The sequence below is a fragment of the Condylura cristata genome, unplaced genomic scaffold (genome assembly GCF_000260355.1).
Source record: "Condylura cristata isolate star-nosed mole 26May11 unplaced genomic scaffold, ConCri1.0 scaffold00004, whole genome shotgun sequence".
Taxonomy (NCBI): Eukaryota; Metazoa; Chordata; class Mammalia; order Eulipotyphla; family Talpidae; genus Condylura; species Condylura cristata.
Window position 1 is genome coordinate 48,842,946 of NW_004567105.1, and position 26,568 is coordinate 48,869,513.

The 26,568-nt window shown below is 41.7% G+C and overlaps 1 protein-coding gene across 11 annotated transcripts in view; it reads left to right on the top strand.

Annotated features, from left to right (window-relative positions):
• The first annotated feature begins 2,010 nt into the window (after positions 1–2,010).
• The window catches only part of MAGI1 (membrane associated guanylate kinase, WW and PDZ domain containing 1), a 600,870-nt gene continuing 576,312 nt past the window's right edge, over positions 2,011–26,568 (top strand). For 8 of the 11 annotated variants that reach the window (XM_012735303.1, XM_012735304.1, XM_012735305.1 and 5 more), the window contains exon 1: positions 2,045–2,879. In XM_012735303.1, the coding sequence (XP_012590757.1) occupies positions 2,567–2,879 (313 nt within the window). In that variant the 5' untranslated portion in view covers positions 2,045–2,566. Of the gene's footprint in view, positions 2,880–26,568 lie in introns of all 11 variants that reach the window. The other 3 variants (XM_004675998.2, XM_004675996.2, XM_004675999.2) reach the window with 1 other exon arrangement.

Genomic DNA, 26,568 nt, shown 5'->3' on the forward strand with positions numbered 1-26,568 from the left:
TTTTTTTCACATGGTAGATCCATTCCTGAGATTCTGACTGAGTGGTCTGTGTCATGGTAGCTGGTAGAGGTCAGATATATATTTTGAAGTTCCCACTCATTTCGACTCAGTCAGGTTTGAGCAGAATTGATTGCTTCTGAGAAAAGAGATTGGAATTTTTTTTATTACCAAGAAGAGTCAAGGGAATTCGGTCCCTCCACTCCCAACCACCCCACAGATACTACTAGGCAAAAGGATGTTCAGTTCAGCATATCCCAAGAGGGAAGTAAGAACATTCTTCCCTTATTTTTACTAGCATAGAATAGCACCCTTCAAACAATACTTTAAAAATATTTAAATGTATGTCTACATTTTACTGCTTCAGAAAGGAGGGGGATGTATGTAACAACAGCGAGGTCTTGACATTCCTCTACTACCAGCACTGCTACTAGTACTATATATTTAAAATTATGTGAAACTTTGTAAGTATTAACTTCACAAGCTGGACACTATACAAGTGCTTTCCCAAGCAACTGTAATACTCTCAAGACCTTTAAAGGGAGAATTTAAAGGGAGAATCGGAGCTTTTGGGAGACACAGTTTGCCCATGGTCACACAGAGAGTAAGTGGCCAGGCCAAATAAACCTCAGAACCGGACTCTCGACCCCGAATCCTGTGTCATGCCATCCTGAGCACCTTCCATTTATTTCCCTTATTTAGCACTGGGGATCTCTTCCGTGAACAAAAATGAACACGCAAGTTAATGTCTATTTGTTCATATAAATCACGGAGGAGCCAAGATATTGTTTCGAAGACTTTACTAAACAGGTTCATTTGGGAAGTTTTGGGGGAGAGGACAGTCATCCAAACAGTGGATAGAAATATTTCTGCCTGTTGCACAGTGGCTAGATAGGCAACCCAGTCGCGGTGCACCCTCTTTATTCCCGCCCCCAACCTCCCAGGGCGGAACCCGCGGCGGCGGCGGCGGCGGCGGCGGCGGCGACCCCGGGGCTGCGAATTACACGAAGTGGCCGCCGCACCACGTCCGCGTGGACGCGCCCCGCACAGCCCGAACCTAGTGCAGATTCCCGGGGGTGATACTTATCTCTTGTTGCCCGGGGCCGGTCCTTAGGCTTCTCAAGTGTTCGAAACTAAATACTGGCTCCCGAAGACTTTGTTGGAAGGGCAATTAAAAGGCTGGATCCCTTTGAATTGGAAGACCTGAACTCCCTAAATTCTTTTGGTTTCTAACTCTCGCCTGTAGTCTTCCCTGTGCCCTAAAAAGTTGGCCCGAAGTTTAAGGTTGCGGGTGTATGTGGAAGCTTGTGACCGTGGCAGGGATCCCAGTTGGGGAGGTTGTAGCAAGGGGGTCGCCACCGATTTCTCCCAGGGTCACATACACACTGGCAGACTCCACTCCAGGCCCGGAATCCACCCGGGCAGGGCTGGCGGGGAGCTGGGGAGCGCCTCTTAGGCTCCGGGATTTGATAGGGAAAGGCGGAGAGGACTGGGGGTGGTACGGCCGACTAGCCAGGATGGGTGACCGACTGCGTGGCCAGCCACTGACCAAGGACAGTAGGGAAGCTAGCGGCCGGCAGGAGTGCGTGTGTGTGTGTGTGTGTGTGTGTGTGTGTGTGAATGCGAGTATGTGAACCTCCCCAACCCCCACCTGTTTGAAATATTTTTAAAATGTCTAAGCCGGTTTATTCGTGTTTCAAAAGTTGCAAATAATTTGGAGTCAAACACGAGTGCATCGCCCTAACTCGTAAGGGCTTTGCTCAGTCAAGGACACTGAACCAAAGGAGAAATTAGACCGAGAGTATGAAAGGGGTGTAAATGGCTTGCTCTTGAGGTCCGGTTTTAGGACCCAACGGGAAGCACTTTGGAATTTCTCCCTTCGGGAAGGAGGGGGTGGGGCGGGCCGGGCGGCAGGCGGCCGCGGGACGCATGCGCGCGCGTCTCCTCCAGCCGGCCGCTGCGCTCCGCGGCGCGGAATAGAATGAACTGTAACAAAACAAGGCTAGCCTTTGTATCTGCTTAAAGGGGCCGCAGGCTCTTCCCTCGATCCTCCTCCCCCAAACCCCGCTCGGCGACCGCGTCTCCAGGGCTCCCAGCAACTGACTGAGAACGTTTCCCTTACCCTCTGGAACAGCCCGCCAGCGAGGAAAGGCGAACCGGGCGGGAAGCAAAGAGGAGACACGGCATTTCTAAGAGGCAAGAAAGAAAGAAAGGAAGGAAGGGGAAAAAATACCCCAAGCGGCGCACAGTGGACTCTGGTCGTGGGGAGCGCGGCCGGGAGCCGAAACGTGGACCAGGAGGCACCGGAATGCAAACAAAGCTCGCAGGCGCCTTTGCAGAGCTCGCGGGGAAGCCGAGAAAGTTTGTTTTATGATGGCTTGAGTGCACGAGTGTGTGCAGGGGAGCGAGGCTGCCAAGTTTCTCTCTCCCGTTGCATTATCTGGGGGGCAGGGGCTAGGGAGATGACTCTCCCATGAACCAGCGGAGGCTTGGGGGCTTGTACTGTGGGGGGCACCTGCCTCTCATTTTATTATTATTTTTTTGGGGGGGAGGAGGGGTGTAACTCATAATGTCGAAAGTGATTCAAAAGAAGAACCACTGGACTAGCAAGGTTCACGAATGCACTGTGAAGCGGGGACCACTGGGCGAGCTTGGGGTGACAGTGCTGGGGGGCGCGGAGAATGGGGAGTTTCCGTATATCGGAGCGGTGGTAGCCTACGAGGCGGCCGGGCTTCCCGGAGGCGGCGAAGGCCCAAGGCTGAGTGAAGGGGAGCTTCTCCTGGAGGTGCAAGGGATTCGGGTGTCCGGCTTGCCCCGCTATGACGTTCTGGGAGTCATCGACAGCTGCAAGGAGGCCGTCACCTTCAAAGCCGTCAGACAAGGTAAGACGGGACGCTCCTCTGGTAGGCGCCCCTAGAAGAGGGTAGCCGAGTGCGGTTCCCCTATTTGCTCCCCCTCACGCCCCCCCGCATTTCCCGCTTTCCTCTGCCAAGCGCAGAATCAAGGGAAATAAAGACCATGCCCCCTGTGGTGGTGAAATACTTTAAGTTGTTGTGAGTTGGTGGCCCACCTGCGTTAGGAAGAAGGGGGGAATCCGTTTGCTCAGAGAAACTCGGGCATGTTTCCCAGGCCTGGCTTGCCAACCTGTTAAATCTCAGCCACTAAGTGCTGCGCAGTTTTGCCAGTGCTTGTGGAGAGTAGGGGAACTGAGGCTGGATAAGGTGCAAGCTGTCCTGGCTTCTTGGACCACCGGTGCAGCAGGCGCCGCTGCCGCGTTCTTTGACCACCTGTCTTCAAACCTGGAGAATGGGTATAAAGGACACTGTTGAAAAATAGTGCTCACCCCACACCTCTCCAGGTGGGTTCGGACATGACGCTTGGCAGTTCCTAAGCCTGCCGCCTGAAGATCCTGCATTCTCCCCACAGCTGAATGACGCATCTATCTCCTACGTGTGGCCCAGTCACGGCATGGGATGGATGGGGGTGGGGTGGGGCGGAGAGTTATTTCTCTCTCAACGTGAATCAGTCCTTTGGAGGCCTCTGTCACTACCTCCTTCATCATCTTCATCATCACCGTAATCGATGATAATCTTGATTACTTTTATTTATTGTTCAGATTCTGTGTAAAATGTTTTATTCATAATCCAAAGAGTGGGTTGTTATAAACCCCATGTTAGAGACAAGGAAACTGCAACCGATGTTGTTTAAATTACTTGTCCAGGGTCACACAAACACTAAAAGTGAGGAGTTGTGTTCTGGCTGCAGAGCCTTAAACCCCAGGAGGAAGAGGTGTGGGATTACTAATCCCCTTGGACTAAAGGAAGGAGGGAGTGGAAAATAATTCCTTTCTTAGTTACCTGGAGAGGAGTGATGACCTCTTATGAGAGGTATTCCATGGCTGACGGTGGTGGGGTGCCTGACATCTCAGTTTTGTGCTGTCTCTCCCTTTATCAGCCCACCACACTCCACTGCCTTAAAGGGATTTCCTTATACAACCAAGCAGTGTGACGCAGGTTCTCCCCTGTGGAAGAGGCAAAGGAGGTGGCTATGTTGAGCGTGGTGAAAAGTTCCCATATGTGCCTGCTGGGCTGGAGGGGTGAGCAGCATCTGGAGGAATGTGTCAAAGGAAAGGAGAGCAGAGATGGTCCTCTCTTGAAACAGGCCTGTTCCAGATGAAACTAAGAGAGGGAGGAGGGAGTTAGAGGGGGCCTTTTGGTAGCTCTGGAAATTCAGCCCCTGCCACTTAGCCTTTGGAAAGCTCTTTCCATTCTAGATTCATCCTCCACTTGGACACCTTCTCCAAGAAGCCCTCCAACATCCTTCCAGGAGAAACAAATCCTCCCAAAGGGCTCCTCTAAATATGTACTTTGTAGTTTTTTTTTTTTTTTTTTTTTTTTTACTTATTCTGAGCTCTGAATTAGGTGTCTTCCTTTATTTTCATACAAGACAGTGAGCTAATTGAATGGAGAGACTGCACCTCACTCATTGCACTCTCCCCAGGTTTTCCTTGAGGCCCCATCTTGCTGCACCTGTGTTCTCATCTGTAGACTGGCTTTCTTGTGGATGTTACGTAAGCTGCTAATATGAGGACAGTGAGCTGAACAGTATCTGGCACATAGAAAGTGTTCAATAAAGATTAGCTATTATTGTTATATTCAAATTGAATTTGAGCAGTTACTTATGATTAAGCCTAGGATTTTAGCGTTAGGAGCCTGGATTATGAATTTAATAATTTGTACTGGTAGACATAATAGAGCTGCAGAGGAAGTACTGACAGTGTCAAGGAATTTGATGGGAACAGCTGCAGGTCTCAGTTCAGAGGCATATGGAGAAAGGACTGGAGGAAGGCCAGGTAGGCACACCTGCCACTGAAGAACCTGCCTGTTCCTCTCTAATAGGTCCTGTTTGGGAACTCGTTTTCATTGGGTAAAATGCTGCATCTGACTGAGCTGTCTACTTCCATCATATGTCAAGATCTGGCAAACACTGCCCCAGGATTGTGTCATAGAAGTTAGGAAGTGTGTTTGGAATCAGACTCCCCTGGGTTGCAAGAAAGCTATTAGTGTCTCTAGGTGTTATTTCCTTCACCCAGAACCCTTCTATGTGTGGTACAGGAGTGTTTCTAGCAAATGTGTATGTATAAATCTATTTGCTCTCCTTGTAATGGGATAGATAAAGAGGTGGATGAGGACATTTGGATGGCCTGGAATTCACAGCAACATGAAAGCTACTATTTCACAGCTCTTAGAACATCTTCATTATAGTAAAGATGGTACTAGAAAACATTTCAACAGTCGTCTGTGGATGTTGTATTGAGACTACAGATTTAATTTAAACTATATGACAGGATCGTTCTTACTGCATCCTTATTGATGTACTTTAATCATACTTGGTGGGTTCATTTTTGGTAAATAGTGAAGGAAAATGTGACTTTTGTGTTGTCTTATGTCCTGAGCTTGCACTGCCAGGGACATGGGTCATTCTGGGTGCTTTGCATGGAAATGTCACGATCTTCTTGTGGGAGACAATTCTGCTGTTTCTGTTTCATGGCAGCTCTCAGGAAAGATACAAAGACCAAAATAGTCTGTAGCAAGTGGTATTATGTGAAGCAGGAATGGATTATGAAAGAATCAAACTAAGTGGATCTACTATTTCAGTTGGAGTAGATTCATTGTATTTTATTTTTTTTGAAGGTTTATTTATGCATACAAGAACTGGGGTGCAGGGGGTGAAAGGATTCACTAGACAGAGCAGGGACAGAACAGGTGGATCTACTGAAAAACACTGCAGAGGGGAGCAGTGGTTGGGTCAGGGGAGATCTGCCACACCATGTGGGTCAGTTCCCTGGCTGCAGTGGCTTCGGAGAGATTCATAGTGCTGTGCTTTAACCACCACCAGGTTGGTTGCACCACCGGGAAAGGCCCATGAAGTAGATTCATTTTAAATGGAGAAGACAGTCTTTTGTCACCAAGGATCTAAGAAAAGATACATATATGTGTTACATAAAGTGTGTTACTTTATATATGTAATAAAGCAATGCATACTTTATAGGTATAGATGTACCTAGAGTAAAAGGCACAGATCATAAGTATATAATTTGATGAATTTAACAATTGTATATGCCTGTATTGTTGTCACACAGTTCAACATAGGAACATTTCTGTTACCTCATAAATTTTGCTCATGAACTTCTCCAGTTACTTCCCATTGCCTCTTCCAGAGGCAAAGCCTGTGTGATTTTTTTTCACCATGGGTTAGTTTTGTCTGTTATTGAACTTCATTTGAATGAAATAATGTCGGATATACTCTTTTGTGTCTAGATTTTTTTCACTCTACAAATTTTTTTGGAGCTCACAAGTCTTTGTGTGTTCATTGTTCTTTTATATTGGTGAGTGGTATTCCATTGTACCCATATATCAGTTTGTCTTTTTGCTTGTCAGTGAACTTTGGACTATTTATCATTACTGGCTATTATGAATAAAGCTGTTATAAATGTTCCAGTTGCTCCACACTCTTTGCTAATCTTTGATCTTGTGTGTATTTTGAATTTTAGCCATTCCAGTGTATGTAGAAAAAGAAAAAAGTAATTAACGAGACTTTGCTATAGGATGTATTTACTAAGCAGTTGCTGTGGAAGTAGAATGTGCTAAGATCTCGGCTAAGCTAGTGCTTTATGGGTATTGTGCTTTTCATGTCCCACAACTGAACTTGTGTGGGAAAGTGAAATTCAGAGTGTTTGGGGAACTTTCCCAAGAGTCAAACAAATGGTAGAAGTGGAGGGAGGCTCAGCTGTACTGGATCCCAAAACCTGTGCTCCCAATTCCTGAGACATTAGATGTCCATTACCGAGTCATTGGGTGTCCAGTGATATTAATGTCACCAGAGAACTGGTTAGAGATACAGTTTCCTGGGCCTCACTCCAGGCTTACCCATTCAAAAACTCAGGGATGTGAAACCCAATGGGTATTTTAAATCCTGAGGTGATTCTGATGCTTCTTCAGTGTTGACTACCACTCCCCTGAGGTATAGGGTGTCACCGAGAATATGACATCAACTAAGGTAGGTCACCCAGTTTCCAGAATAAGCTCTTTCAGTGAGTGCTGTCATCTCCTGCAAGTTACCTCTTTTGGGCTGAGCTTTCTTCATGCCAAAAAGTAAATGGGCATGGCCCTTGAGGTCTTTCATACTCATGAAATGGTGTGGTTCCACGAATAGCCCAGACTCCACAGGTTTATAATGGTGATTGTAGTTTCCCAAATGGGTAATATTATAGGTCATGCTTGCACGAGTTTGTAGGTGAATTCTGTGGTTTTGCAGATTACCTGGGAACTTAACTTGTCGCTCCATGTTTTTTTCAGGCAGAATGGAGAGAATAAATAAGACCCAACTGAAAAACCACAACATCACTGCCAGTCACCTCCTCCCATCTCTGTAATGAGGGAATTATGACCACATGCAATTGAATATAGTCCTTTGTGTCTTTATTTTGTTTTGGAATATATTATGACAACTCTGTAACAAAAAATAATTCTGTTCTTACTTTATTTAATGCACTGTGTCATCTTTCTTGGTTTCCCCCTGAATCCTGTTTCAGGGTCTTTGGGCTTGTTTTCTCTTTACCCTTAGATGGTCACAAAATTAACTCTTGTCTTTAGTGTCTCTTCAGAGGGAACTTCATTGATCACCTCATCAGGTGGCGTGCTGTAAACTTAACAACCGGTTTTGGTAAAGGAGAACAATCTGATTTGTAGCATAATTAGAGTTGGGTAGAGAGACTTAGCCTTCATTCTCCTCAGCCAGCATGACCTGGCCCCAGCTCCTTATGTTTAACATCATCATAGCCTTGTCACAATTTAATGTGTATCTTCATTTTTTCTTCCTTGTTTGTTTCCCCTAGAACATAAGCTCCATGAAAACAAGAAGCTTACCCTAAACTGTTCATTCCAGTGCCTGAAGTCATAACCAGAAAATCTTAGGTGCTTGCGAAAGTCTGTTGAATATATGAATGATGACTGTTCCATTGTGGCTTCTTTGATGGTCTAAGACGGCTCTTCCCCTTTTCTCCCTTTCCATTTTTTTTATTACTTCTCATTTAGGATCATCCTGATGTGTTTGCTTTTTCATCACTACATCTCTCTGTCAGCTGACTCTCTGTGTCTACTAATTTATAGTGAGTTATAAGCATGTGACTGACAAAGATTAATGAATTATCTTTAAGTGTTTCTGCCCATTGACTTAAACTGAAGTTTAAGAAGTGAAATTTGAGTTGTCTGGTAGGCTGGATGATGAGGTCTTTTCTATTTTCTGTTGATGTGGGGCCTGTTCTGCATCACCCTCCTTAAGAATGACACTTTACCTCTGTTTTATTGTCGCATCATCCCTGTGTGTAGGAGTTCCAACCAACAGCAAAGCAGATCTTTCCTACAAAAAAAATCAGTCTTGATTTTTGTCCCCTCTTGCTCTTAAATTGCGCTTTGTGTTTATATGTCTTTTTTTTTTTTTAAACTTTCAAAAATCAATCTGTTATTGTTCTTGGTGCCAAAAGACCACTCTCCAAAAGATATTTTTGGGCCATACTGTGGAACATTCCATAGCTTTTACAAAAAATAATACAAGGACAGGCAATCTAACTTGTCCATTGTTCCCCATGGCCAACCTTTGCCAATGGCTGTGTTATTTAAAAATAGATTCCTTGACCTTATGATGCAATGGCAGACATTGGCTCACTGCATTTGTTGGCATTCATTACCCAGCTAGTTTTGGATGGTAGAATTGATGATATCCACCAAAGGGAATTAAGTGGTTTATAAGAGAAAACATTCTGACATCTCCTACCACAAGGGTTTATGTGAAGGATGTTGCTTTATAAACGATGGTTATTTAATACAAAACACCAGTTTCTGATGGTAATGGTTCCTCCCTAGAGTTTGTATATATGTGTAAGAGGATATTCTGATTTTGTATACACTGAGAATAAAGGCTGTCAAATTCGTTAAGGGCTGACATTCACATTCTTAAAAAGAGGGTTACTGAGTTCCTGTCTGTCTCTATGTAGCTCCTGTGTGAGCTCTATAACCTTGAAAAATCCCTAGTAAACACTAGTGCTTTGCTGTTCTGCCACCCGTGTGGATATATGCATCAAGGTAGTATTTCCTGTGAATTTGTTTTGGGTGTTTGCACAGCTGAACCCCATGGAGGTCAAAGAGACCCCTGTAATACTGCATTCTGCTTTATAGTAAAGTGTCCTTGAAGAGTTCATTGCATTTTGGGTGTCAACATTTCTGAAGGCATGTAGTCAAAATGGAAAATACAATTTGAATGATGTCTTTTATGATTAAATTAGAATCTCATGGGTATGTAAATAATGGATTGTGCTCTATTATTTGTAATCATTTCCGTTGTCTCTAGCTCAGGGTGAAAGTTGAAGTCCTTCCATTTACTTGCAACTCCCTCTTGCCCCGCCTCCGCCCATGATATCCCCACTTAGACATCTGGAAGGCTTGCTATCTCCTGAATTTCACACAAATGTCACTTTCTCAGTGATGTTTTCTGGGCACATTATTTTAAATGATAACTCCCGGCCTTGTCATTCCTTATTCCCTTTCTCTGCTTTATTTTATTCCATAATATAAAGATGACTTCAAAATAAGAAGTTCCTTTTGTCTTTCTTTCTAGAATGTAAGCAGGGCTGTTAGGTTTCTTTTCTTTGTTGCATGCCAGGTATCAAGCAGTGTGCATGGCGTATACTAGATGCTCGCATATTTGTTGAGGTTTCACTGTCAAATTTAGAATCAGAATCAATCTCTGCCAAGCTCAGTTTCCTCGGAATGTTCTGATCTAAAACTCTCTGAAAATTGAGCTGTGTGTATCAGAGAACTTTGCAAAGTCCCTCACCCTCAAATGGACTGTGAGAGATTTTTCCAGGCACTGTCAACTGTGGGTGTGGGATTTTTCTGTTACCATTTCCAGTCTGTGAGGGTGAGTTATGTAAGAGAATTATGTATTCCTGGCTAAGGTGTCAATTCCTCCATTATTGCCAATGGAAGCATTTGTGTACACCTTTAATGAGATGCAGTTATGTTTTCGACAATAAGGCTAATCTTTTAGCCTATTATAAGACAAGACTGAAACTCTCTTTATGGGCAGTGGCATGATGGTACAATTAAATGGTCATTATGCCCTGATTATAAGCCATGTTTCAAAATTATTGCTACATGCAGTGTTAACAGGGCTGCAGCATTGCTCCTAAAATAATCCAAGGATATCAGATTGTTGATGTGCTGTCAATTTGGAAGCAGGCCAACCTAGATTAGAATTCAGGCTTTTCCACTTACAGGCTGGTGACTCAGGGTGAGATACTTAACTTCTTTGTGCCAGGATTTCTTCCTCTGAAAGTGGGGATAATAGTGATACCTGCTTCCTAAGGCTGATGGAGGAATAAATGAGATTCAAGCAATCCTTCTAGCAGCGCTTGGCACATAGTGAGTGCTCAATAAATGTTAGCTGCAATTACTGTGTTAATGGTTCCCATTTGAAAGTGCTGTAGAGAAGAAACAATCTCTTGAGAGATGGAGATTGTGGTACTCAGTTCCCTGAGAGATTTTCAAGTTTAGAAGAAATCCTTGTTTTTTTTTTTTTTTTTGCATGATTCAGAGACTGACTTTTTTTAAAAGTCGGAGACTGGGTTAGTTCAGAAAGGCAAGAAGAAAACCTCTAGACCTTACCATGTGTTGGTGGAGGTGTGAGTTGCCTGAACTTCTCCCACATTGTCACTGGTGACAAATTCATTCTAGTGATTGTCCTCAGGCTCCAGGTTGTGGTAAAGGTGGAAGGGAGGATGAATCTCTCCCTATTTCCTGGGGGCTGGCAGGCTAGTATCTGCAAAGATGATCCCTGAGAACTTGATGTTGAGGTTCTGGTAGCATACTGAGGATCCCACATCAGGAATGGCGGGGGCAGTTGGGCTTGGTGTTCTAAGGGTGTGGAGTCAGACTGGTTGGGTTCAAGTTAATTTCTACCACTTCTCTGCTAAATGACCACTGGCTGCCCCATAGGCAGAATCGCCTGAAAATACAGAACAGCACATTCTGTGTTCTGACAGCCACGTAGGGGATCCATTTTTAAGGTCTAGGACTATTTTTAGTGGGGTCATGAGCCCTAAATAACCTCCCAGAGCCTCATTTCTCCCAAGTGAAAATAATACCTACTTCACAGGGTGCTTGTGAAGATTAAGTGACAAGATACATGCGAACCCTTACAGTCTGCTTGACATGTAAGTTGCAGTTAATATGCCTACAGAATAGCAGTGATTTCCTCTAAACCAATGATTTTCAACTCAGGGGATGAGACTAACCAGCACACTTTTATAATGTCTAAACACAGGCATCAGGATGGAGGAGTAGAGGCCAAGGATGCTGCAAAACATTGCACAATGTACAAAAAAACAAAAACAAAAAAAAACCCCAAAGAATTATTAGCCCTAAGTGGAATGAAGGCTGAGGTTAACAACAACCTGCACTAAGACTTAAATTTCTGGTTGAGATTGGAAAGCTGAATTAGTGGTGGTTGGCTAAAAATTGCAATTATTTGTTATTTATTGATCTGTCATGACAGTGAGACCTGGATTAAAGTTTTGCCTGGGTAGGTGATTGCACTCTCCCTTTAGCCGTGAGAATATTAGCTGAAGAGGTCAAGTCATTTGTCCTGGTCTTATTAGTTGAAATTCAAGTTCAGATCAGCTATATACCAAATTTCTCATCCGAGGTTCTATGCTGCGTATGTTTTGATTCCATAACTGAGAGCTCCCCTTGCTGGTTGATGTTGGGTGTCTCTGCACCTCTAGTAGACTCTACCATTGTGGAGTACAGTATAGCATGCCTGGCGACCCTACTGAAAATAATCCTAGAAGTTAAAAATGGATCCCCCAAGTGGTCCTCAGAACACAGGGTGCTGATCTGCATTTCTGGGTGATTCTGCTTATGGGTGGCCTCACTCTGCTCCCCCTACCTCAACCCTCCTCCCCCCAACCCTGCCGGTCCTGCCTCCTGTTCACACTCTCCCTTCATATATATCTTAGTCATGATTCATGAAATCATTTTCATGATTTCAGGTGTCACAACAGTATCTTCTAATTGTAGATTTGTTTTCTGTCTCCCATACTGGATTCTGTATTTCTGGAAGACAGTATCCCCTGTTATATGTCTCCTCATAATCTCTGCCCTCTGCAGGTGCTGCAAAAATATCTGTTCATGGAATTCTTGAGAGTAATGAGCAGGCATAACTTTTAAATAAATAAAAATTCTTGTCTAAGATCTTGTTGGCTAGAATATCTGTGGCTTATTTTTAAGGCATATTGAATATACTGAGCCATATGTCTGACTTTTCCGTGATGATTTAAGATGGTTTTCTGCCAGTTGTTGTAGCATTTTGAACTGTAGAGAAAATATTGAATTAATTGTGTGCAAGGTCTTAGAGGGCCTTTATTCTGACCAGATGTGTACAGTGATTGAGGCTTATGCGATGTGGCCATGGAAGGCATCACTTTGGCTTGATTGAAATAGAGTCAGTTGTTTTGCCACCTGGATTCCTGGCCCAGTGTTAACATTTTCATCTGATGGGGAGAGTGTGTTCATTTCCGCCTCCAGCTATCAGCCTGTTTAAGTCTGTGTGACTTGTTTAAGAATTCAGAACTCAAGATCAAGTTGTTCAAAGGAGCTTTCTTTCGTATTGGCTTGTGTGTGTGTGTAATAAAAAAATCATCCATATTTTAATTTCTAACCTTTTAAAAACTCAAATAGTATTGTGACCTTGTTTGAATTGTTAGTTACTACCAATGTTGGTCTGTGTTTTTCTCTTGGGAAATTCAGGCCCCCCTCTCTCCCCCATGAGAGATGTGAATATGAAAGAGGATTTTATTCACATTGCTCATAATTCTACTTCAGAGAAATGCATGTCTTAACACTCCACTTCCCCTAGACATTTATAGATATATAAATGTTTATAATCACATACATACATATTTTGGTGATTTTTTGGGGGGAGGGTCTCCTTTTTATAAAAATTGCATCATTCAAATTCATGACTTACTGTTTTGTTAGGATTTTTTCGGGGAGAGGTATCTAGCAATATATCATGGACATTTTGCTACACTACATATGTAGATCTATCTTGCCATTTCAGTGACTATGGAATCCATTTTTGGTTGTGCTATATTAAATCATGACTTTGAGGATGAAAATTTAGGTTGTTTTCAGTTGTATCCACAACATATCAACGACTATCCTTGTACAGATATATATATATATATTTTTTTGGATAGATGGGTAGAAATAGGACTTTTGACTTACATGAATTTCATCTTCTTGAGATTTTAACACCTATCATTATGCTACCCTTCAAAAGTGTGTATTTTGTATCACTACTGCCTATGTATGAATTTCTTAACTCAGTTATAGATTCTACCTAACACTGTAACTATTTACTTATAATAATCATTATAAACTAAAGTACTGAGCTGGCATTTTAAAGACATTAGGGAGTGGTGAGGATTGGAGTAAACTGGAAGAAGATATTCTGTTCACCAGACAGCAGTTGCCACTCAGCTTCATTCTCTTGCTGTCACGTGGGAACTTTGACCTAAGGTTGCCAAATTTTTCATGAGAATCTATAAGCTTGAATTTTTTCAAACATACTAACTTTGCCAATTAAAAAATCTTGGTTCAAAGTTCTTTCAAAAGCCTGGATCAGCCAACCACAGTACATCTGGGAGCCATATTGGTCCTCGGTCAGCAAGCTTACAGCTTCTCTCTCACTTGACATCTCTCATGCTTCATCTTTTTAAGAGCAGTGATCGCATTTCTTACTCTCATCTGAATTCCCAAGGTCCCGGGATAGTGACCAACTCAAAATGAGGGTCAATACATGTATGTTACAGTGAATAATAAGTTCCAGAAGTGGTTCAATGTGTCATTCTAGTCCACATAAGTTTATTTGAAGTTCAGCTAGTGAACTTCAACTCATTCTAAGTTGGGGAGCTGGGAAAGGGCATCTTTTGATTGCTGACCATAATTCTTTCTTTCTGTCCTTTTTGATTATAATTCTGGGAATATTTTATCTCAGGGTACTAGCCTCCTGAGTGTTCAAAATGGCATCTTGACACTGATATTTATATTCTATAACCATATAGTGAGAGTAGTATACATATAGTATATATTCTCTCCTTGGGATGATTTTACAGTGAAAAATATGACCTTATAAATAAAATAATGAATGACTTTGATGCATACAATTTAGGGAGGTTGTGTCAACTTGTGTTGACATTCTATAGATAAGTTGGGACTCTAACCTTTACTCCAAGAGTAGATGTTGTCAGAACATAATTAATCTCAACAATTGGTGGCCATTTGTTCTTCAGTGCTAGTGTTATGTGGTAGAATTTTATTTCTTGAAAACCTTCTTGCTTTCCTGCCTGTATAGTGGATTATTGTATTACACCATTCATATTTGGCTCCTGGATAGGGAAATGTACTTGGGTAAGTCAGATGAGAAGTTTAGTCAATACAGTTTTTCTATGAAGGATCTAAACAAGGAAGGGCCTGTAAAACAAAAACTTTTAAAACTGGCAATAACAGCTCAAGGTGGAGTTTAAATTGTGCTAGGTTTGGGCTTATACCTTGTTTGTATTCTCTCCTTCTCTGGATCCCTTCTTTCTCTCCATACCCATATCAGAATAAGAACATTCCAAAAGTTTGTCTAGGAATTCAGATTTTAGCTGAAATGTTCTATACGTAATCCAGGCCTTTGGATGGGAGACAAAACTCAGGAGATTTTCCAAGTTTAGATTACCTATGTCCTGGTATCTAGTTCCTTCAGTATGATAGCCACATTTGGTGCCCCAGAATCCCTTCCAATTAGCATGAAATTTGGCTTCTCTCTACTACTTTAAATGCTCAAGGATAAACTATAGCAGGAAACACTTATGTCCTGTGGTGTTTTAAGCCAGATAATCCTGAACTTAGATCTTCAGTAGAGTCTAGCTAAGGTGAATCACACCTTGGTTCAGAGCTCCTTAACAATGCAGAGGTACTATTAAGCCACTTAAGCCACCCTGAGCATGCAAACTCTTTAGAAAGCAAAAAGGGTTATCACAGTATTATACAAGTATGATTATTTAGAAGAAAAAAAATCAGAGATTGGATTCCCAGCAAAGGAAACATTTTTTGTAGCTATTGCCTATTTAAGTCTCTGTAAGTGTGAGAAAATGCTGCCATAAGGTAGAAAGGCCCTGGGTTTCTTAAGAAATGTGAATCTGTTTGAGACATTGGAGCTAAAAATACAAGCTCAAGCTATTCTGAAATAATTATCTCAAAGAAAGACGATAGTGAGAAGAAGGCATTAATGGGAATAGAATAGCTGGCTGTTACTCCTGGAGTCTTTTTTTGATGGCAGGAGCCTATCCATGGGGCTTAATAAAACATGGTGCATTGCCTTGTGCCTCAATCCCAGGGGGAAAGGGATTCTGAGAAAACTGAGGGGAAATTTGTAGCCCTGTGCACCTGTTACCAGGCACTTGTATTTACCTGATGGCTGCTAGCATATTGCAGGCAGAGCTGCCTGGAGAAAATGATCAGCTTTGGAACGTGGTGCACAAATTCAGTTTGGGGGTGAATAGAAAGTGCATCAAAATTACCTGGGAGGATTTTCAAACTACGTGTGTCTGGGGGTGGCTTCAAGAGTGTTTTTGATTCATGTCTTCCTGCCCAGCAGGTTCCAGATGCTTCAGCTTCGAAGAATGGTCATAACATTACAATGATTCAAAAATTTCAAGGGTGTTTATTAAATATGGAGTTACCCGACTCTAGTTCAGAACTATGGAGTAAAAAACATGGGAGGGTGAGCCCTGTAAATCCATAGTTTAAGAACATTTGTGATAATTGTGGGAAATTTGAGATTCATGGCTCTAAAAGACTGGAATTTTCAGTCCAGTCACTTAATAAATGATGGTAAAGACACTACTCTGCACTCAAATGAACATTGACTAGAAGGAATAAAGAATAAAAAAGCAAATTGGGGCCCTCCCTGGTGGCGCAGCAGGTTAAAGCACAGCACTAAGAAGCTAAAGCCACTTCAGCATGAGTTCTATCCCCACCCCAGTATGGTGCTGCAGACCTTTCCTGACCGGCCTGCTACTCCCCTCAGCACTGTACTTCTCAGTCAGCCTGTTCTGCTCCCCACTGTCTCTCTGGTGAATCCGCTCACTGCTGCTGTACCTCTGGCCTGTACCCCAGTTCTGTATGCACAAAAAAATAAATCTTAAAAAAAAAAAAAAAGCAAATTGGGTTTTTTGAGCTACTACTTCCAGGATGGCAAATACTGGGTATATGCATGTGGGGTGAAGGAAAGCAGCTCTGTCCAGGAGAACTTTCTGTGAGGTACTCTTATCTGTGAGGTCCATTATTCTTTCCTCAGGCATGTGTGGACATCGTACATATAATATGTGGCTCGTAGCTACATTTCATTAGCCACACTCTGTTTACATAAAAGTAATTTAAATTTAATTATTTAATAACCACATATGGCCAGTCACCACTGGACTATGTAGGATTCAGTGCTTTTACAAGTGGTAAGATACTCACAGATCTTTGGTGTCTCATTCATTTGCCCTCAGAAGGAAAGGCAGGAGTGATAATTTGGGTTGGTGTTGGTTAAATTGAAAGGTTGAGTTCAGTAGTTTTTAGTGTCCTTTTGATCTTTTTTCCTAATGACCCTTATGGGAGTTCAATATATGGCAATGCGCTAATTCCCCCAAATGTAGTATTTGATATAGTACAGATTTGTTCCATGAGGCTAGGGATGATGTTTCTTTCTCCTGTGAACTTCTCTTTCTTCACTACTTAGAATATGCTGGATAGTTGAATAAATGACTTCAACTTTGAATATTTTATGTAAAGAGTATATTATCTCAGGGTGGTAAAAATGTTTTATCATCTTGTGCTTTTGGTTAATAGTAATGGAAAACAACTCAAATGGCTTAACCAACAAAGTAGTTTGCCTGTGTGTGTAGGGAAACCCAGGATGGCTGTCTTTGAAGATGGGGACTTCTAAGGAAGTAATTAAGGTTAAATGAGGACATAGGGGTGGGCCCTGGATTTGATGCAGTTTTATTATATACTAATTCAGACATTCAGTTCATAAGAACAAAATTTTCTTCACAATAACTTTTGAGGTAGATATTGTATCACCATTTTACTGATGTTGGTTAACTAACCTGTCTCAACTCAGTAGCTAATAAGCTGTGATTTGAATACTGGTTCTAACTCCAAAGGCTGGGCTTTCATAATTATTCAAGACCAGAGATTTTCAACTGGGGGTTGTTGCTATCACCTCTCACCCACTATGAGGGGACATTTAGCAGTCTCTGAATAAAGTTCTGGTTGTTACAAAGAGAGAAGGGCTGCTGGCATGTTATGGCTAGAGACCAGGGGTGCTGCTAAACTTCCCACAATGCATCTGACCGTTCACCACAACAAAGAAACATCTGGCCCCATGAGCCAACAGCACAAGATTAGAAACCAAGATTTAGAAACTCAAATGTTATTTTCTCAGAGAACTCTGTCCCCCTCTGGCTCTACTCCATCACATAATTTTCATAGTCTGTGTGTTTATTATCCATCTCACTGGACTATAATTTCCTTGAGGGCCGGAACTTGATTTACATATTCTATTATTATTATTGGGTGGGTGGTACCTGGCCTTTGGCAGGTAAGCAGCATAAATAGTTGTTACTGAACGCAGGTACCACCAAACAGATGCCTCCTTAAGGTGGGTAGGTGCTTTCAGATATAGAGATGTTGAGGGAAGATATGAGGATTAACCAAAAGCTTTGAACAGTCCTGGGGAACTATGGAGACACACTGTAGATTCCCACAGGGCAGAGTGGGAGATAAATAGATATGCTTTTAGTCTGTTGGCAAAGTTCAAGAATCAAAGACTTGAACGAGAAGAATGGGAGATAAATAACCAGGACCAACTCATGTTGTACTGAGTGAGGTGAGAGACTGAGCTTGGGTGGCTGATTAAAATCCTGAGTGCTCTGAATTCAGGGGATTATAAAAACAAATCACAGCTCTGTTAGTGGCCACCAAAGGCTGTTTAGCACTGACAAGGGACAGTGATGTGTGAAGCAAGCAAGAGAGCTTAACAGTTATAGTGCGCTTCCCTGGTTTCAATTCAAGTGTCGTCTCTTACCAGCTGGGTGACTTGAGGCCCTTCACTTCTTCGCCTCTCTATACCTCAGTTTCCTCCTCATTGAATGTGATAATTGTGACTGTCTGGAAACAGCAGAGCTCCCTGCCTAAGATGTTTAAAGTTGAGGCCTCCCTGGTGGCATGAGGGGTTTAAGTCTTAGCTCTAAGAAGTTATCCCCAGCCACTGCAGCATGAGTTTGATCCCCGGCCAAGGCTCTAATCTACATGGCACAACAGAACTCTCCTGTTTCCCTTGCAGTTCCCTTCAGCAATGTATTTCAATAGATCTGCCTCTGCTTCTGCCTCTGGTGAATCCTCTCACCCCCTGTACCTCTGGCCTGTACTCCCATTGTTCTATGCAAACATAAATAAAATCATAAAAAAAGAGTTGTATAACTATCACAGCCATCAAGTCTGTCTTCTAAACTGGAAGTCTGTATCCCCTGAACACCAGCTCGTCATTATCCCTTGCCTTAACCCTTGGCAATCACTAATCTTTCTGACGTGCCAAGTCAGATCATAGTAGGTATCTCATGCAAGTGGAATCACACAGTATCTGTCCTTTAGTGTCTTACTTATTTTAACTAACACAGTGTCCTGAAGGTCCATCCATGCTGTTGCATGTCTCAGCATTTCCGCATTTTAAAGTCTGAATGATATTCCATTGTGTGGTATACCTCATTTGGCTTATCCAGTCATTTCTTAGAAGCTCTTTGGGTTTCTTTTTCCAGTTGACTTTGTTCCTTTGGGTTTCTTTTTCCAGTTGACTTTGTTCTTTTGGCTCTCCTTTGAAGTAGTAGCAGTTAAATTTTCTTGACATCTGGTCCCCTCCCTTCTGCTTTTCTTTTTTCTCATGGTTCCATTTGACCTTCTGTATTTTTCAGGAGCATCATTTGCCTAATGTCTCTGGCTTCAAATATTATCCGGTGAAACCTTGTCGGAAATTTTCTTGACATCTTTTTGGAACTAGAGCAATTTGCAAAGGTTGTGCTTGTTAGCTATCTACTCTGATGGGCTTCGATCCCACTATCAGCTTTGAATAGCCGGACATTTCACTTTTCTGGATTGAAGGCCATAGGCTCTGTGAACCCATTTTCAGTCAATGATGGATTCCATATCCAGTGGTGGTCCCAATAGGCTATGACTTGGAGCTCAGGGATATAGTTGTAGTAGACTGGAGCATCTCAGTTTGTATAATAACATTGGAGGACATTTTGCACAATGATAGACTCACCCAGCTGTGTTTTCCTTGTCATTTAGCAATATATAACTGTAGTTACACTCATAGGATTTGCATTTCAAGTAGCTTGGATTAGAATCCAGACCCACTGGTCATTTGTTAAGTGGCTTTGGGTGTATGATTTTACTTCTGAGAAGCAGTGATGATAACATGTGCTTTAGATGGTTGCTGCGAGGATTACTGGAAATGGTGCAGTGACGCTCTCAGGATGGAGCATAGAGCAAAGGCAACGTTGAATACATGATAACAATTATTATACTATATTAAGATTGTCATTTTTCCTCCCTTGGACATCATAACTTTTGATTTTTGGTTTGTGGAGGTGCAGAATTGACTGTGTAATTGACTCAAAACACTTCTGTTTAACACGCTGGGTTTTTATCATCTTTCCTGGCATTACCACTTCCTTAGATTTAATGGAGCTGAATTTGTTGGAGCAAAATTATATGAAGCAAATTTAATAGAAGCACATTCTAAGTATACTTATCTTTATTCTTCATGCTACTTTCCTTAGATCTCTTACTTGAAGGCTGAATTTTGTTACCATTCTGCAGGAAGTTACAAATGATTATAGTGCCATTAAATTATTCCCAAGTCTTTAGAAGTCTAGAATGATTGGCATAAAGGTAGAAGGATAACAAATGCATGTAGATATTTTCCAGTAACCTTTACACTAGGCTCATAGCCTGGTATGGTCAACTTTTCTTTCTGTTGTTTTGTTTTGATGCCTGTGGGATCAAAATGGAGCCACTAGCTATATGTTGTTATAAAAATTTTTGTGTACTTTGATCTCATTTAATCCTATTGAAAGTATTATAGCCTTAATTATGTGCTATGCATTGCTGTACGTGCTCTATGTGAATTCATTTCTTCCTCAAGTAACTATGTACTAATCAGTATATTTGTGTTATTAACTTTTCAAAACAAGAGACATTGGCACATTTTAAGGGCATTTAGGAGGACCTCTGCAAATGGTGTAGCCAGTCAATGGGCTTTTGTGGGTAAAGCATTGTGTTTTTTGGCTGTTCCATTTTGTTTAGACTTTTTTTTTTGTCCAGGTGCTTCCCTTAATAATACCTGTGCTCCAATTTCTTAATCTCAGAGAAAGTGCCATGTTTATAGCGATGAAGACATATTGCTGAAATCGCGTGTTTTTTTTTTTTAAGATTTATTTATTTATTCACACAGAACTGGGGTACAGGCCAGAGATGCGGAGGGTGAGAGGATTCACCAGAGACAGAGCGGGGAGCAGAACAGGTAGATCGATGAAGTACACTGCTGAGGGGAGCAGCAGGAGGGTCAGGAGAGGTCTGCCACACCATGTGGATCTCCTCTGGGACAGGCGGGAATCGAACTCATGCTGAAGTGGCTTAAGCTTCTTAGTGCTGCGCTTTAACCCGCTGCACCACCAGGGAGGGCCTCTTTCTTTTTTTTAATGTATAGAGGGCACTCTGTTTTTGCTGCAGCCAACCTTGGTAACTGCTAAACAGAACTCACATTTATTATTAAGATGCAATTAATAGATGTTTGACAAAACAGAATACTTAAAAATCTCCATGTGATAGAGAAAATTAAAACATAAAATTATTATAAAGCAAGAGTCTTTTCAAGATAAATCACTCCGCTGGATTTACACGAACTATAACATAAAATATTTTGTAATTTTCTTATTTTCTAGTTGAAATTGAGATGTAAAAAAGCAGTTGAGTTTTTCAGTGAGTGAAGTTTTTAACTGGATGTCTGCTGAACCCGAGTTTCTGTCATAGGATATGGTTTCTCTAGGCCCTCTGTGTTGAAGATCTGCAGGAATCCATGGTGGTCATATGAAGACTTGCTTTTGAATTGTTCTCCCAACTTTTGCAGTGCCCAGTCTTGTAACCTGCCCAGAACAGTATGAGTAAATGGTTGAAACTAAAATGAAAATGGGACAGGTGGCCCAGATCATGTGCTCTGAAGGGAGTCTCTGTAAGTGTTCCCTGTGCAACCTGGCATTCCTCTTCTATGAGAGGTTTTTATCTGGCCCTGCCCTATGTGCTCATTTTATTTGTTAAGAACTAAATACTTGCTTTTATTGCAGGAGTGTTCTGAGGGAGCTAGGTAAGTAAAAATAGGGGTTCCCTAGTGGTGATTGTAGGGGTAGGGATACCCTGAATGTGATTGTACTATAGCAGTTAGTTTCCCCTCTTAGTATCTAACACCATAAATATGACACTTTCCATGGTCTCTGAAAGAACGTGTACATGAGTAAGCCTAGGAGGATCTGGGGCTCTTGAATTCTCTAAGGCAGTAGTAATGCAGTGCGGGGCACAGCTGAACAATACACACTTCAGAATGTGTTAGGTATGCAGACTCCAGAGTCAAGCAGTTGTGGGTCTGAATTGCTTACTGACTTACTGATAAACGGATAGCTGGTTGAGACCTTCCAAACTACATTACCCTAGGTATCTCTTCTACAGTGAGGGAAGGGTAAAGGGTTGAGGGAAGGGTGAAGGGTTTAGGCAGGGATTGAAGCTTCTACTAACCCACAGAGTGCCCTAACTGCTCTTCACTCAAAACAGTCTGCATTCTTTAAGTCATGGTACTAGAACTCCCCAGGTTCTTGGGGCGTTGATTGACCTCTAGCCCTATACCAAGGTGACACTGAAGCCTACTCTGATTACTGAGAAAAGTCTACATGCCCCCTTTGGGGAGTATGATGATCCCACAACCTCCAGGGTTCATTTCTGTTACTAAATTATAATACATAAAATGGTTAGCATTTCTTTATCTCCTCTTACATGTTAAATGCTTTCTGTACATCTGCTCAGATAATTTTCATGGGGACTTCCCCTATTTGAATAAGGATACTGAGAACTAGAGATTGAGGGCAGGTTAGGTTGTGTGACTCCATGCCAGCATGCCTGTGTTCATTTGTCTCTGAGTACCCAGTGACTTCCATTGGATAATGGGACAGAGGTTCCCAGGGGGAGATGAAGAATGCTAAGGGGTGGGGGAGGAGAGAAAGACACTGTGAAGACAGTTTGTAGTCACCCAGGCTCAAAGCAGGCCTATGGAGGAGGTTGTGTTTGTCATTAGTAGGATATACAGAGATAGGGTGGACTGTTATTCTAAGTGTTGGGAACAGTGGGAGCAAAAACCTGTAGTCAGGGAAGTTCCAGTTCTTCCCATGGCTCAGGCGACTTGAAGTTAAGGCAATAGGTGAGAAAATAATGGAATGAGAGAACATGTTCCCTTTCTGGACTTGGCAGAAATTAAGAAATATTCATTTGCTGTTGGTTGTGATATTACTTGATAAAGCCTTTTTGGAGGGCTTTTAGGAAGAGCACATCAAAAATGATTGAACATTTGACCTAGTGTTTCCACCACTAGAAGCTTAGTGTCTGGAAGTACTCAAACTCATGAAAGATAGTTATAAGACAATATTGTCTATAGCATTGCTATAATGACAAAATTTTGAGGTTGGCTCATATATGTTATAAATGATTGAAAAGTTATGGCATCTTCTTAGAGTGGCACATTCTCCAGTTAACTGAAAAAAAAAAAAAATTACATGATGTATTAACTAAAAAAAAAAACAAACAAAAACGAAAAACTCAAGAGACAGAACAGCATACCTGACTGGGATGTGTAACTCACAACTGACCTGTGGTTGGGGTATGTGTGTGTACATTAAAAATGAAAACATCTCCAACAGCTGTTCCTCATGGCTGCCTCTGAGTAGGGTGGCCATATGTTCCAATTTTCTTGAGAAATACTGGTTTACACCTTCTGTCCTTGTGTAATTATTAATAATGCCCTGTTGCAGTCTTGAGGATTATGGTACTAATAGTCTATGGATTGGTTCACCACTGAGCAACATGCCTGCTCATCACCACCTTTTTTTTTTTTTTTTTTTTGCCAGATATCTAGGCAGAAACTTAAATAAGTTTTCAGTGAACTCATTAGAGACCTTCACTGTCTGAGAAATGTGTACATTGCCACTAACATGCTTTTTCAAAGATCTAGTGGGGAAACTTCGCATTTCCTTTTTTCAGTTGGCTCCTAGGTCATTGAATTGAAATTCCCCTTTGCAAAAACAACACACCTTTTTAAAAAATGTAAAATTTGTAGCCTTCCCCACCCCCAGGTTCCTCAAACATAAATTTAGACACAATAGGATTCAAAATTATTAGATGAGCTGCATGCAAACTATTGACCTAGAGTGGGCTTCAGAGTTGGCTGGGTTCCTCTTTTCTTTGCTTCCCAGTAAAACCCTAGAGGAAATGGGATGGGTGGGAAATAACTGCAGTAAAAAACAGCCATGATTCAGATTCACCAGCCTCATGGGGCACATGCCAGGCATTGTGCTCAGTGATTTCTCTCCTGTCATCTCATTTATTCTCGACCCAAATGGCTACTAAATGTCATTAACCTCATGGATGCCCATGGAAACAAAAGCTTGGAAAAATGAACTACCTGCCTAGGGTACTTGGGTTCAAACCAGGCTCTTTTGATTTGGAGTTTTAGCATTCACCCCACTGGGGTTTCTGAACCTCAGCTCCCAGGGCATGTTGTGCTAGGCAGTTCTTAGTTGTTGGAGGCCATGGGGATGGGGCCATGGTGTTGGAAGAGATTTAGGCTTATCCCCCATTTGTAACACAAAACTAAAAATTTCTTTAAACATTGCATAAAAGGCCTTCAGTGGGTAGAATAGTTTCTGAGAATGACATATTTCATCAAAGCTGGTGGACATTGTAAACTCCAGACAAATCAAGGGCTACGAATAGTCAAGCAAAGGTAGATAGAGACTCTAAATAGCTGGCAATTTGTAGACTCTTGCAGGTCTAGATTTCTTTGCTTGTAGTTAGCCCCTGGCTCACTAGGAAAAAGTAGCTGAAAATCCTGAATAATTGCTCAAAATGTTGAAAATACTGGACTCACTCTGAGCTCATCCATCATGCTCATCTTCCACTCCTTTTCTCCCTGGCTGGTCAGAGATGTTCTATCACTATAAAAGTTCCTATTACCAATTCCACATGACTCCACTCAGAGTTCTAGGGAGAGGCTTAATGAAAAGCTGTTTTGAGCATTTGGTGAAATTGTTCAGTGGTATCTGGCCTTTGTGCCATGAAGTCCATAGCTCAGCCTGTAAATGAATGGTTCATTCCTGGGAAATCTCCTTTAAGGGAGTTGAAAGGTCTTGCCATCTGCTTTTATCTATCACCATGTCCACCTCTGTTTTTTGTAATTAGCTGATTTTTACTGAACTTTTATGTCTTTGCATTGTTTTAAGGGAAGGCTGTGATAAAGGATTTTTTTTTTTAAAGATTTATTTATTTGTGCATACAGAACTGGGGTGCAGGCCAGAGGCTCAGGGGCGGTGAAAGGTTTCACCAGAGACAGAGTGGGGAACAGAACAGGCAGATCGACGAAGTACACTGCTGAGGGGAGCAGCGGGCGGGTCAGGAGAGGTCTGCCACGCCATGTGGTCACCTCCAGGGCAGGCGGGAATCGAACTCATGAGGAAGCGGCTTTATATTCTCAGTGCTGTGCTTTAGCCCGCAGCGCCACCAGGGAGGGCCTGTGATAAAGGATTTTTAATATGATTTCTTCTCATATTTATTTTTATTTTTTCATAAAAAGCTTAGAATGAATGTTTACTAGATAAAGTATAGTTTGTTCAAGTTTCATGACTCAGTATAATTTCTTTGTTCTCTGCAAAGAAATAAATTTTGGTAAGATATTACTTGATGCCTTGTTCAAGGAAAGTTTCATTAAGTATTTGCAAGATACAAATTGCATGCAATTTAAAGTTGGAGATTTAGGGTGAGCTGAATGTATAGATTGTTTCAGTAGTTGTTCTTTTTAATTTAAAGGATATACTTTCAAACATCCACTTAGCTGTTTATCACAATTAAACAAAACCAATCTGGTATAGATCAGCATGTGTGATAGAGGGATAGAGTTTGGGAAAGGCAAATGTTGAATGTCTGGTTCCTTGTTAACCCTTTAAAAATATTAACTCGTATTTTATTTAACCTTGAAAAATGACAAATAGTATAATATGGTCATATTCATTATCTCTACTTCCCTTTTATTTTATTTTATTTTTGTATGGTGGGACTCCCTGTCAGGGAATGCCCTAGGGAATCACCCCTAAGGAGGGGCTGAAGGAGAACTCATGCTGTAATGTAGTTTCATTGAGGATCCTGGGAGACACACAGGAAGTTCTGAAATTAATATGGTTCTTAGTACCATTCTGAACTGTCAGGTAGCCATGGGATATGGGCTGTTCTTGGAAGGAAACATGACTGTGGAGAAAGTCATGACCTAAAGTGGTAGAGAGGTATAGGACAAAGTCACTGCCTTTGAGCATGTAATATTGGGGCGTCATTTTCTCTCACTCTGTGCACAATTCATTTAACAAGTGCCACTTCAGTGATTTGATCACGAACATACATGTGGGAAGTGGGATGGTATGGATTTGAACTCAAGTTTGATCAGTTTCTAAAACTATTCTTTTATTGCTATCGGACTGCTGCAGTGTTAGTTGCCATAGAAATGCATACTGCAGACAGCCCTTTTCGTTTGCCATGTGGCTTTATATCCGCTGCAATGTGGGGACACCCTTGAAGTTTGCTGAATTGGCTTCCTTCAAAGTACCTTTTATCACAGGGGTTTGAAAGGAAAGGTGTAAAATCATTTGTCCTAAATGAGTCATCAGCTAGAATAAAATCTGAACTCTAGCCCTCTATTATGTTCCCCAGCCAAGGGTGACTTTGAGCAAATTGGTGTCCTTCTAATTCCCTAGGGAAGAAGCATTTGACTTAACAGGCCATTGCCTTTTATTTATTTATTTATTTTTAAGGGATTAATTTGGTATAATAGGTTATCATTCAAGATATTTTTTTTCCAAGATAATTTTTAAAAATTCCTTAACCATGGAATTTTTTAAATGGAATTTTCAAAGTATGCAAAAAGATAGAGACACTTATAAGGAACTCATATTCAGTAGTTATCAGTACATGGTCATTCTTGTTCAGGTAACACGTAGCTTCCTCTGACAAGGCTTTCAAATCCTGGTTTGTAAAATGCTTCTTCTAGGCT